Source organism: Chlorocebus sabaeus, chromosome 16, assembly GCF_047675955.1.
Source record: "Chlorocebus sabaeus isolate Y175 chromosome 16, mChlSab1.0.hap1, whole genome shotgun sequence".
In the NCBI taxonomy this organism is placed as follows: domain Eukaryota; kingdom Metazoa; phylum Chordata; class Mammalia; order Primates; family Cercopithecidae; genus Chlorocebus; species Chlorocebus sabaeus.
The window spans coordinates 17757677-17770068 of NC_132919.1; the positions used below are offsets into that span (position 1 = coordinate 17757677).

A 12392-nucleotide genomic window follows, 5' to 3' on the forward strand; every position below is an offset into this window, starting at 1 on the left:
TGGGCACACGCTTGCCTGGGCTGCCCTGTGGCGGTCTGGCCAAGGCAGGAGCATGAGGCTGCCCACCTGGCAGGGAGCTGCCAGACCAGAACCAAGTGCCGTCCCCAGCTCCTCTGGGTTGGCGCGTCTCGGCAGGAACCTCCTGTAATGTTTTATCTGAGCCACCAGGGTTAGGATTGAAGTGGGTCAGAAGGGCGGGCACGCGGCTTGTTAGGGATGCCTGCGACAAATCCAGGGAGAGGAGCTGGAGCAGAGGGAAAGCGACTTTGATGAACTGGTGGGCAGGGGCTCGCCTCATGGGAAAGTGGCTGGCCCCACACTAGGCTGGGTCTCCTGCATTCGTGGGCCAGGGCAAGCTGACTCCAGAGAGCAGTGGTACCAGGACTGGGCCGACGGGCTTCTGGGGGCCATCTGGCTGCCCTGGGCTTGCCCTGCTCTCAGGCAGATGGAGGCCCTCTGTCCCCTTCCCTGCATCCGTCCGCAGACACTGAATGAGGAAGGCACTTTGGTGGCGTGTGGGCCAAGGAAGAAGGGTGAATGGAGGAGCCCCCCCGTTCTCCCCCACTCCCCACCTTTCTGCCTCTTCCCTGTTTCCCCCCACCTGACTCTGTGTGCCCCTCTTCCCCTCTCTTTGTCCCTTCCTGACCCCTTCAACAACCTGGAATCTTTGTAGCCTGAGGCAAGTCACCCTTTCCTTTTGGAGCATTTGGGAACCAGCACTGGAAAGTCCCCTATCCCCTTCTGGGCCACACAGGCCGACCTGAGCCCCTTCTTCCTGCCTCCAGGCCAGCGGGCCAGTGTGGTTCTGGGTAAATCCCAAACCCTCTGGGACTCGGCCGATGGCCAGCCCCTCCATGTACTTCCTCCAAAACCTGGGCATTCCTCTTTCTTCCATCCCTCTTTGAGGGGTCTTCTGGGGTGACCCGGCCAGCAAGTCAGCTGGGAGAGCCTTTACCCTGGATGCCGGGCCGGCAGATGCTCTGCTCTGAGAGGCTCCCACCCCGGGTCCTTTCCTGCCCCAGGATTCTGCTCTGTGGGCAGGGGCAGGTTAGACCCCCACCTGAGCCCCAGCCCCTCAAATCATAACCACACGGGCTCTTGGGTGTTGCCTGCCCCAGCCCCCACCTGCGGAGGTGGGGAGGGGCTGGCCAGGAGGGACAGGGCTGCGTCGCCCCATGCGGGTGGGGCTGGGCTGTGCCCTTCCGTGGCCGTGGCCGTGGACTGCATCTCTAGCCCCGTTAGTATGCACTCCCTCACTCTGGGCCACGTAATCTGTTTATGCACCTATGATATCAAAAACAGGAGGCAGGTGCTGCCGTCTTGCGTTCCTGGGAGTCAGAGGAGGGGACGTTTTATGTCTACAGTGGCTTGGCAGCCCCTAATCGACGTCTGCTAGAAGGAACAGACAGATTCCAGATGGCGTGGCAGTGATAGAGGAGGTGTGTGTGTGTGCATGCGTGTGCGTGTGTGTGTGAGCATACATATGCCTGTGTGCACGCGTGTGTGTGTGCTCAAGCGGCCTCCCTGGGATAGGAGCAGACCCTCCTCAGTCCCCGGCATGGCTGGGTCATGCTTGAACACGGCCACGAAGGGACTAGATTACAGGATCCAGCAGGCCCCAGGGGACGAGGGAGCGGGAATTGCTCTGCTAAATGCTTTTGAGCTGTCAGGAAGGGCTGGGAGTGGTGGGTGGGGGACAGTGGGGAGGAGCTGGCGGTGAGGGTGCGGGTAGCTCCCCAGTGACCTGGTGCTGGGCAGCCGGTTTTGCCTCCCGTGTCGGTGGCTGTCCCTGGCAAGGCTCAGCTGCAGGCAATGTGGGAGCGGGAATTACAGAGCACACCTCCCTGACACAGAAGTTGTCAATATGCGCACAGCTGGTAGGGAGGCTCAGGCGAAGGGGGGAATATTAAGAGCTGCGCGGGGGAGCAGGCAGGGTGGGGAGGTGGGTGGGAGGGTGCTTTCTGAGGCAAAAGGAAGTGGCCCATCTGAATCGCTCATCCTCTGCCTCCTCCCTGCCCGTCCTCCCTCCCTCCCTCCCTCCCTTTTTCTTTTCACAGATAACCAGCCCGAGTCATGCAGTCTTTTCGAGAAAGGTGTGGTTTCCATGGCAAACAACAGAACTACCAGCAGACCTCGCAGGAAACATCACGCCTGGAGAATTACAGGCAGCCGAGTCAGGCCGGGCTAAGCTGCGACCGGCAGCGGCTGCTCGCCAAGGAATATTATAACCCGCAGCCTTACCCGAGCTATGAGGGTGGCGCTGGCACGCCCTCTGGCACAGCAGCCGCAGTGGCCGCCGACAAGTACCACCGAGGCAGCAAGGCCCTGCCCACGCAGCAGGCCCTGCAGGGGAGGCCGGCTTTCCCTGGCTATGGCGTCCAGGAGAGCAGCCCCTACCCGGGCCGCTATGCTGGTGAGGAGAGCCTGCAGGCTTGGGGTGCCCCACAGCCACCACCCCCACAGCCGCAGCCCCTACCAGCGGGGGTGACCAAGTATGATGAGAACTTGATGAAAAAGACAGCAGTGCCCTCCAGCAGGCAGTATGCAGAGCAGGGCGCCCAGGTGCCCTTTCGGACTCACTCCCTGCACGTCCAGCAGCCACCGCCGCCCCAGCAGCCCCTGGCATACCCCAAGCTCCAAAGGCAGAAGCTGCAGAACGACATTGCCTCCCCTCTGCCCTTCCCCCAGAGTACCCACTTTCCTCAGCATTCCCAGTCCTTCCCTACCTCCTCCACCTACTCCTCCTCTGTCCAGGGCGGTGGGCAGGGTGCCCACTCCTATAAGAGTTGCACAGCGCCGACTGCCCAGCCCCATGACAGGTCACTGACCGCCAGCTCCAGCCTGGCCCCGGGGCAGCGGGTCCAGAATCTTCACGCCTATCAGTCGGGCCGCCTCAGCTATGACCACCAGCAGCAGCAGCAGCAGCAGCAGCAGCAGCAGCAAGCCCTTCAGAGTCGGCACCATGCCCAGGAAACCCTCCATTACCAAAACCTTGCCAAGTATCAGCACTACGGGCAGCAAGGCCAGGGCTACTGCCAGCCAGATGCAGCTGTCCGGACCCCGGAGCAGTACTACCAGACCTTCAGCCCCAGCTCCAGCCACTCACCCGCCCGCTCCGTGGGCCGCTCGCCTTCCTACAGCTCCACGCCGTCGCCACTGATGCCAAACCTGGAGAACTTTCCCTACAGCCAGCAGCCGCTCAGCACCGGGGCCTTCCCTGCAGGGATCACTGACCACAGCCACTTCATGCCCCTGCTCAATCCCTCCCCAACGGATGCCACCAGCTCCGCAGACACCCAGGCTGGCAACTGCAAGCCCCTTCAGAAGGACAAGCTCCCCGAGAACCTGCTGTCGGATCTCAGCCTGCAGAGCCTCACGGCGCTGACCTCGCAGGTGGAGAACATCTCCAACACCGTCCAGCAGCTGCTACTCTCCAAGGCTGCCGTGCCGCAAAAGAAAAGTGTCAAGAATCTCGTGTCCAGGACCCCGGAGCAGCACAAAAGCCAGCACTGCAGCCCCGAAGGCAGTGGCTACTCGGCCGAGCCCGCAGGCACACCGCTTTCAGAGCCGCTGAGCAGCACGCCACAGTCCACGCATGCAGAGCCACAGGAGGCCGACTACCTGAGCGGCTCCGAGGACCCACTGGAGCGCAGCTTTCTCTACTGCAACCAGGCCCGTGGCAGCCCTGCCAGGGTCAACAGCAACTCGAAGGCCAAGCCCGAATCTGTGTCCACCTGTTCCGTGACCTCTCCTGATGACATGTCCACCAAATCTGACGACTCCTTCCAGAGCCTGCACAGCAGTCTCCCACTCGACAGCTTCTCGAAGTTCGTGGCAGGTGAGCGGGACTGTCCGCGGCTGCTGCTCAGCGCCCTGGCACAGGAGGACCTGGCCTCCGAGATCCTGGGGCTGCAGGAAGCCATCGGTGAGAAGGCCGACAAAGCTTGGGCTGAAGCACCCAGCCTGGCCAAGGACAGCGGCAAGCCGCCCTTCTCACTGGAGAACCACAGCGCCTGCCTGGACTCTGTGGCCAAGAGTGCGTGGCCCCGGCCTGGGGAGCCGGAAGCCCTGCCTGACTCCTTGCAGCTGGACAAGGGCGGCAGTGCCAAGGACTTCAGCCCAGGGCTGTTTGAAGACCCTTCTGTGGCCTTCGCTACCCCTGACCCCAAAAAGACAACTGGTCCTCTCTCCTTTGGCACCAAGCCCACCCTTGGGGGTCCTGCTCCAGACCCTACCACAGCAGCTTTTGACTGTTTCCCGGACACGACCGCTGCCAGCTCAGCGGACAGTGCCAACCCCTTTGCCTGGCCAGAGGAAAACCTGGGGGATGCTTGTCCCAGGTGGGGATTGCACCCTGGTGAGCTCACCAAGGGCCTGGAGCAAGGTGGGAAGGCCTCAGATGGCGTCAGCAAAGGGGAGACCCACGAGGCTTCGGCCTGCCTGGGCTTCCAGGAGGAGGACCCCCCTGGGGAGAAGGTAGCCTCGTTGCCCGGGGACTTCAAGCAGGAGGAGGCGGGTGGGGTGAAGGAGGAGGCAGGTGGGCTGCTGCAGTGCCCCGAGGTGGCCAAGGCTGACCGGTGGCTGGAGGACAGCCGGCACTGCTGTTCCACCGCCGACTTCGGGGACCTCCCGCTGCTGCCGCCCACCAGCAGGAAGGAGGACCTGGAAGCTGAGGAGGAGTACTCCTCCCTGTGTGAGCTCCTGGGCAGCCCCGAGCAGAGGCCCGGCATGCAGGACCCGCTGTCACCCAAGGCCCCACTCATCTGCACCAAGGAGGAGGTGGAGGAGGTGCTGGACTCCAAGGCCGGCTGGGGCTCTCCGTGCCATCTCTCAGGGGAGTCCGTCATCCTGCTGGGCCCCACCGTGGGCACCGAGTCAAAGGTCCAGAGCTGGTTTGAGTCCTCTCTGTCGCACATGAAGCCAGGTGAAGAGGGCCCTGACGGGGAGCGAGCTCCAGGGGATTCCACCAACTCGGACGCCTCTCTGGTCCAGAAGCCCAACAAGCCTGCTGTGCCCGAGGCACCCATTGCGAAGAAAGAGCCTGTGCCACGGGGCAAAAGCTTACGGAGCCGTCGGGTGCACCGGGGGCTCCCCGAGGCCGAGGACTCCCCATGCAGGGCACCAGCGCTGCCCAAAGACCTCTTGCTCCCTGAATCCTGCACAGGGCCCCCACAGGGACAGATGGAAGGGGCCGGAGCCCCAGGCCGGGGGGCCTCGGAAGGGCTCCCCAGGATGTGTACCCGTTCTCTCACGGCCCTGAGTGAGCCCCGCACACCCGGGCCTCCAGGCCTGACCACCACCCCTGCACCCCCAGACAAACTGGGGGGCAAGCAGCGAGCCGCCTTTAAGTCGGGCAAGCGGGTGGGGAAGCCCTCACCCAAGGCCGCCTCCAGTCCCAGCAACCCGGCCGCCCTGCCTGTGGCCTCCGACAGCAGCCCAATGGGTTCCAAGACCAAGGAGACGGACTCGCCCAGCACGCCTGGCAAGGACCAGCGCTCCATGATCCTTCGGTCGCGCACCAAAACCCAGGAGATCTTCCACTCCAAGCGGCGGAGGCCCTCTGAGGGCCGGCTCCCCAACTGCCGTGCCACCAAGAAGCTCCTTGATAACAGCCACTTGCCCACCACATTCAAGGTCTCCGGCAGCCCCCAGAAGGAGGGCAGGGTGAGCCAGCGGGCAAGGGTCCCCAAACCTGGTGCAGGCAGCAAGCTCCCTGACCGGCCCCTCCATGCGCTCAAAAGGAAGTCAGCCTTCATGGCGCCGGTCCCCACCAAGAAGCGGAACCTGGTCTTGCGGAGCCGCAGCAGCAGCAGCAGCAATGCCAGTGGCAATGGGGGAGATGGGAAGGAGGAGAGGCCTGAGGGTTCCCCCACCCTCTTCAAGAGGATGTCTTCTCCCAAGAAAGCCAAGCCCACCAAGGGCAATGGTGAGCCCGCCACAAAGCCCCCACCCCCGGAGACCCCCGACGCCTGCCTCAAGCTCGCCTCTCGGGCGGCCTTCCAGGGGGCCATGAAGACCAAGGTGCTGCCGCCCCGGAAGGGCCGGGGCCTGAAGCTGGAAGCCATTGTGCAGAAGATCACCTCGCCCAGCCTCAAGAAGTTCGTATGTAAAGCGCCAGGGGCCTCTCCTGGTAATCCTCTGAGCCCATCCCTTCCCGAGAAAGACCGTGGGCTCAAGGGTGCTGGGGGCAGCCCAGTGGGGGTGGAAGAAGGCCTGGTAAATGTGGGCACCGGGCAGAAGCTCCCAGCTTCTTCTGGGGCCGATCTGTTATGCAGAAATCCAACCAACAGATCCTTAAAAGGCAAACTCATGAACAGTAAGAAACTGTCTTCGACTGACTGTTTCAAAACTGAGGCCTTCACATCCCCAGAGGCCCTGCAGCCCGGGGGGACTGCCCTGGCGCCTAAGAAGAGGAGCCGAAAAGGCCGGGCAGGGGCCCTTGGACTCTCCAAAGGCCCACTGGAGAAGCGGCCCTATCTTGGCCCGACTCTGCTCCTGACTCCCCGAGACAGGGCCAGTGGCACACAAGGGGCCAGCGAGGACAACTCTGGTGGAGGAGGCAAGAAGCCAAAGATGGAGGAGCTGGGCCTGGCCTCCCAGCCCCCTGAGGGCCGGCCCTGCCAGCCCCAGACAAGGGCACAGAAACAGCCAGGCCACACCAACTACAGCAGCTATTCCAAGCGGAAGCGCCTCACTCGGGGCCGGGCCAAGAACACCACCTCTTCACCCTGTAAGGGGCGTGCCAAGCGACGACGGCAGCAGCAGGTGCTGCCCCTGGATCCCGCAGAGCCTGAAATCCGCCTCAAGTACATTTCCTCTTGCAAGCGGCTGAGGTCAGACAGCCGGACCCCTGCCTTCTCACCCTTCGTGCGGGTGGAGAAGCGAGACGCCTTCACCACCATATGCACTGTTGTCAACTCCCCTGGAGATGCGCCCAAGCCCCACAGGAAGCCTTCCTCTTCTGCCTCCTCTTCCTCATCCTCATCCTCCTTCTCCTTGGATGCAGCCGGGGCCTCCCTGGCCACGCTCCCTGGAGGCTCCATCCTGCAGCCACGGCCCTCCCTGCCCCTCTCCTCCACGATGCACTTGGGGCCTGTGGTTTCCAAGGCCCTGAGTACCTCTTGCCTTGTTTGCTGCCTCTGCCAAAACCCGGCCAATTTCAAGGACCTTGGGGACCTCTGTGGGCCCTACTACCCTGAACACTGCCTCCCCAAAAAGAAGCCAAAACTCAAGGAGAAGGTGCGGCCAGAAGGCACCTGTGAGGAGGCCTCGCTGCCACTTGAGAGAACACTCAAAGGTCCCGAGTGCGCAGCTACCACCGCTGCCGGGAAGCCCCCCAGGCCTGACGGCCCAGCCGACCCGGCCAAGCAGGGCCCACTGCGCACCAGTGCCCGGGGCCTGTCCCGGAGGCTGCAGAGCTGCTACTGCTGTGATGGCCGGGAGGATGGGGGCGAGGAGGCAGCCCCAGCCGACAAGGGCCGCAAACACGAGTGCAGCAAGGAGGCCCCGGCAGAGCCCGGCGGGGAGGCGCAGGAGCACTGGGTGCACGAGGCCTGTGCCGTGTGGACCGGCGGCGTCTACCTGGTGGCTGGGAAGCTCTTTGGGCTGCAGGAGGCCATGAAGGTGGCCGTGGACATGGTAAGAGGCCAGCCCAGCCAGGGTGGGGAGTGTGGGGTTCCAAAGGACAGGCAGGCAGGCAGTGGGGGGAGCTCCTTTTCTCTCTAGTGCTACAGTGTGAACCAAATGCGTCTGCAGTCTTGGGATGATCTGCAGAGTCCTGAGCCTCTCCGGGGTGTGTGGGGGACGTGGAGGCACCCGTCTGGCTAAGGCAGGTCACACTCGCCTACCCTGTCCCCCTGTGGCCCCTATGCCCAGCCACCGCCACTCTCCCACTCACCTGGCATCTTCAGGCTCCAGCCCCACCCAGAGTCCACTGGGCCCCTCCCCATGCTGTCACTGGAGATGCCGAGGCCCAGAGAACAGGAGGCCTCCCAAGACTGAACGTCAGGACAGCCCTGGGCGGTGCAAGAGCACGTTGCCCACCCTCTGTTCCTGTCTCCGTTGCCTCTGGGATGGAGCTAGGGGCTCAGGGGAAGACCCTCCCCGGCGACACAGGCTTGGTGCATGGACCCAGTCACAGGGCTCCTCCCTCTGCAGGACAGTCCACGGGGTCACACAGTCACAACAGGCAGGGCGGGGCAGACCCGGACCCTCCTGCCACTGGCTCTGAGACCAGCTTTGGAAGCCATAGTCACTGGGCGCCAACGTGAGAGAGGGAACTCTGGGGCCGCGCCGCCATGCACCTTTGGGGCTGTGACGTGCCCTCTCTGTGCCTCCATCCCCCTTGCCCCTAACGTGGGTGTGAGGGTGCCCATGGAGGAGGGTCGGGAGGGTTAAAGGAGGGCACCTCCGAGCCCACCGAGCGCAGCAGCCCTGTGACAGTAGGTGCAGAGGGGCCTGGTGGCTCTGGTGACAGCGGGCTGACGTTCTTAGTGGTGTCTCCACTTCCCCAGCACCATACGGTACCTCTGTGCCCTTCTGAGGGAGGGGCCAGTGGGGGCGGTGGGATCCACCTCTTCCCCAGAGCCACGATCCTGCCCCACATTCAGCCCCTACTCTACTGCCTCATCCAGACTTCCATGGAGTGGCGCTCCCGGATCCCGGCGCTGTGTGGTGGCTCTCAGTGGGGACGCCTGCAGCCTTCTCTGAGTGGCCCTTGCCCTGAGTCCCGCCCCCTCCACTCCTTCCTTCAGCCCACTATGTGCAGCTGAGGTCACAGGAGAGCCAGAGGCTCGGGACAAACACTGCCTGCATCTGAGTGATTCAGTGACCTGGCAGAGTGGCCCCAGCAGGTGGCTTCACCCCTCCCCTGCCCAGCCTCCTCCCCCATCGCTGTGCTGCCCAGCTGCTCCTCGCAGTACACCCCTGCAGCCCCTCTGAGCAACCCCTGCTCCTAACGGTTGCCGTAACGTTGCCTGGCCAAACCAAGGTCCCGGTGGGGGCCCACTGTGTTAGCCGCCCACGCCTCCTAGTGTGTCTTGAGCACCTGCTTCCCACGGCCCATGGGGATGGCTAGAGACCTTCTCCACACCCAGACGCCCTGCCCACCTCACTCCACCCTCCACCTCAGAGGAAGGTTCGCCCCGACAGGACACCTGCAGCTTCCTGGTGCCACGGGCCTTGCTTGCCCAGCAGATGGTGGCCTTGGGCCTCTTCCCTCTCCCCTTCCCAGTTACAGTGATGTTTTGCCTCTCTCTGTCTCTCTCTGTCTCTCTCTGTCTCTCTCTCTCTCTCTCTCTCTCTCTCTCTCTCTCTCTCTCTCATATATTACTGGCTCCTTCCCAGCGCCTTGAAATAGGTTCAAGTCTCTTCCCATCATCAAAAAATGACCCTCAGATCACCAGCCCCTGCCTCCATGCCCCCTGACACTCACGTCCCACCAGGCTGGGATCGGGTTGTCTCCACGTTCCCTGCAGCCAGCACTGGCCGGCCGAAGGGAGGAGGGGTCAGCCCTGAGCACCGACCACCCCATCCTGTCCCCGGCCCGGGTGTCTTACCACCCATGCCCACACAAGGTCCTGCTGGACTGAGGAGACAGCGTGTGTTGGAGAGGCGCTAGCTTCCCTATGCCACACGGGGGCTGGAACTCGCCAGCCCAGCCCGTGCCTGTCCATTGCGCCATGCTCCAGAAACAGCCTGACAGCCTGCATGACGGGGGCTGCCCCGGGAAGGTCGGAACCAGGAACACCCTGCCAGAGAGATGGGACATCCTGGAAGAATGGGCAGGGTCGGGGGCCTCCCAGGGTCACTTTTGGCTCACCACCCCTTCCTGCCTCAGTGGCTTGGGGGCACCACGCTCCTTGGACCCCGATTCAAATCTCAGCTCTGCTGAGGGCTGGTTCCATAGCTCCAGGCGAGTCACACATCCTCTGAGAACCTCACAATGTCAAACCCTGTCAGCAGGATTGTGGGGTTCTGTGGATCACGTGGGACCTGTCTGGCATGTGGAAGGGGTTTGGGGTGCAGCTGCGTCCCCGGCCCCAGCACTGCCACACCCTTTGGTCCCTTGACCTCCCTTTTGTGCCCTGGAGGGCAGAATCCCTGAGCCAGCCCTCATCGAGGGCTCCGTAGCCTTTTCCCTCGATGGCCCTTTCTGGGAGCTGCCCCCGCCTGCTGTCTCTGAGGCCTGCCTGCCCCTCCCCCCCAAAACCATCGTAGACCCCTACCTCCTATCCAGATGGGGCCTGGCCATGGAATGCTTGGGGTGAAAGGAACCCATAGCAGGCTCCGGGCATCATTCGGGGGCTGGGCGGTGTCTGAGAGGCCCCACCTGTGGCAGGGTTTACATGCTGCAGGCCCTGCCCTCCTCTTGGGTAGCTGGGGTCAGAAGCGCCTGAGGCCTCACTTTCTCTGCATCTCAGTTTCTTCACATCTAAAATGCCATTCAAATGCCTGCCTGAAGGTGGTTGGGGCCTCCATGCAGTAAGTGGAGAGAAGCCTTCAGCCAGAGGACCCCCATAAACCTTAAACATCCAGACACTGAGGGCCACTCACGGACAGCGGCCGGCTTGTGTGTCATCATCCCTTTCGGGTTAGCAATTGGGGACGCTGGACTCCAGATCCCCAGGAGGCCATCCCAGACCAGGCAGGAAGAAGGCCTCAACCCTGAACTGAAAACCTGAAATTCTAGAACAAACCCCAGAGCCCACTCCCAGTGTGGGCAGCAGGGAGGGGAGCGTTCTGACATTTCTCAGCTGCTGTGGGTGGGATGGAGCGCCCACCCTGAGCATGTGGGGTCCTGTGGGCCCCTGCTCCAGCCTGGAGCCAGCTGTGGGGGTCAGAGACCAGCTTGGAGCCCTCCGGCAGGTTACTCAGCCTCTGCTGTCGTTGGTAACCTGGGTAAAATAACAGTAATCCCATCATAAGGTTGCTGTGGGCGTGAGACTTCCAGCCATGCCTGGCACATAGGAAACTATCGTCATTTGTTTCACTGGCTTTGCACCTGGGCACAGGCCGCCGCCCTTCTGCTGCCTTCGCTGCCTCACCCCCTGCCCCCAGCACGGTGGCGCTGTGCCTCTGGCACCTAGTGACTTCTCCCTCCCCGGCCTCAGGTTTGCTTCACTCTTCCAAGGGCCTTTTTGGTGTGACTGTCCTGTCCCGGCCACATCCACTCCAAGCAGCTGGTCCAGGTGTGGGGCAGGCCCCAAGCTCAGCAGAGGACAGTTTTGAGACTTAGAGGAGGACGGCATCAGATTTACATGAAGTCAGCATCTCAAGGGATTACCACGTCACCACCTCCTCTCACAGGTCTGAGAGCCGGTCCCCTGGAGGGTGCAGGTCTCATCCTAGGTAAAACAGTCCCAGCCTAGCTTCAGTGCTCCTGCTGCCAGAAAGGGTAGAACACCAAGCCGATGCCTTCACCGTTGCCTGGAATGGGAAGCCTCAGTTTCACCATCACCTGTAAAGTGAGATTAATGAAAGGGGCCCACAGAGGGCCGTTAGAGCCAGTGGGCCGGGCGCGGTGGCCACACCTGTAATCCCAGCACTTTGGGAGGCCTAGGCAGGCAGATCACCTGAGGTCGGGAGTTTGAGACCAGCCTGGCCAACACAGTAAAACCCCGTCTCTACTAAAAATACAAAAATTAGCTGGGTGTGGTGGCACATGCCTGTAATCCTAGCTACTCGGGAGGCTGAGGCAGGAGAATCACTTAAACACAGGAGGCGGAGGTTGCAGTGAGCCGAGACCATGCTCTTGCACTCCAGCCTGGGCGACAGAGCAAAACTGTCTCAAAAAAAAAAAAAAAGAGTGAGCCAGCGGACAAGGACACACACCACACCCAGCACGCAGAAAGCATGCAGCAGATACTGACTGGTAGCCACAGCCATGGTGGTAACTGGCATCACTGGCCCAAGGGGGTCTCACTACCCAATGTACCAGTCCAGGTGGTGCTAAATGACCCATGCTTATGGGCATGTGCACCCCAGTGCTGAACCTCCTTCTGGGAGATTTTCAGGCACCATTTTGGAGAAGGGAGGCGGGGACCACAGCTGGCCGGCCAGTGTGTAAGGCTTTTTTTTTTTTTTTTTTTTTTTTTTTTGAGACAGGGTCTCACTCTGGTGCCCAGGCTGGAGTACAGGCAGTGGTGTAATCTCAGCTCACGGCAGCCTTGACCTCCCAGGCTCCAGCAATCCTCCCACCTAATCCTCCTGAGTAGCTGGGACTACAGGCGCACACCACCACCCCTCACTATTTTTTGCAGAGACAGAGTTTCACCATGTTGCCCAGGCTGGTCTCAAACTCCTAGACTCAGGCGATCCTCCCACCTTGGCCTCCCAGAGTGCTGAGATTACAGGCATGAGCCACTGCACTCTGCCTACCAGCCTGTAAAGCT

The 12392-nt window shown here is 62.2% G+C and overlaps 1 protein-coding gene across 6 annotated transcripts in view; it reads left to right on the forward strand.

Annotated features, from left to right (window-relative positions):
• Positions 1-12392, forward strand: part of RAI1 (retinoic acid induced 1) — a 129298-nt gene that overhangs the window by 109061 nt on the left and 7845 nt on the right. For 5 of the 6 annotated variants that reach the window (XM_008010538.3, XM_008010536.3, XM_073004725.1 and 2 more), the window contains one exon: positions 2058-7638. In XM_008010538.3, the coding sequence (XP_008008729.1) occupies positions 2074-7638 (5565 nt within the window). In that variant the 5' untranslated portion in view covers positions 2058-2073. Of the gene's footprint in view, positions 1-75; positions 1440-2057; positions 7639-12392 lie in introns of those variants that run through there. The other variant, XM_008010537.3, reaches the window with a different exon arrangement.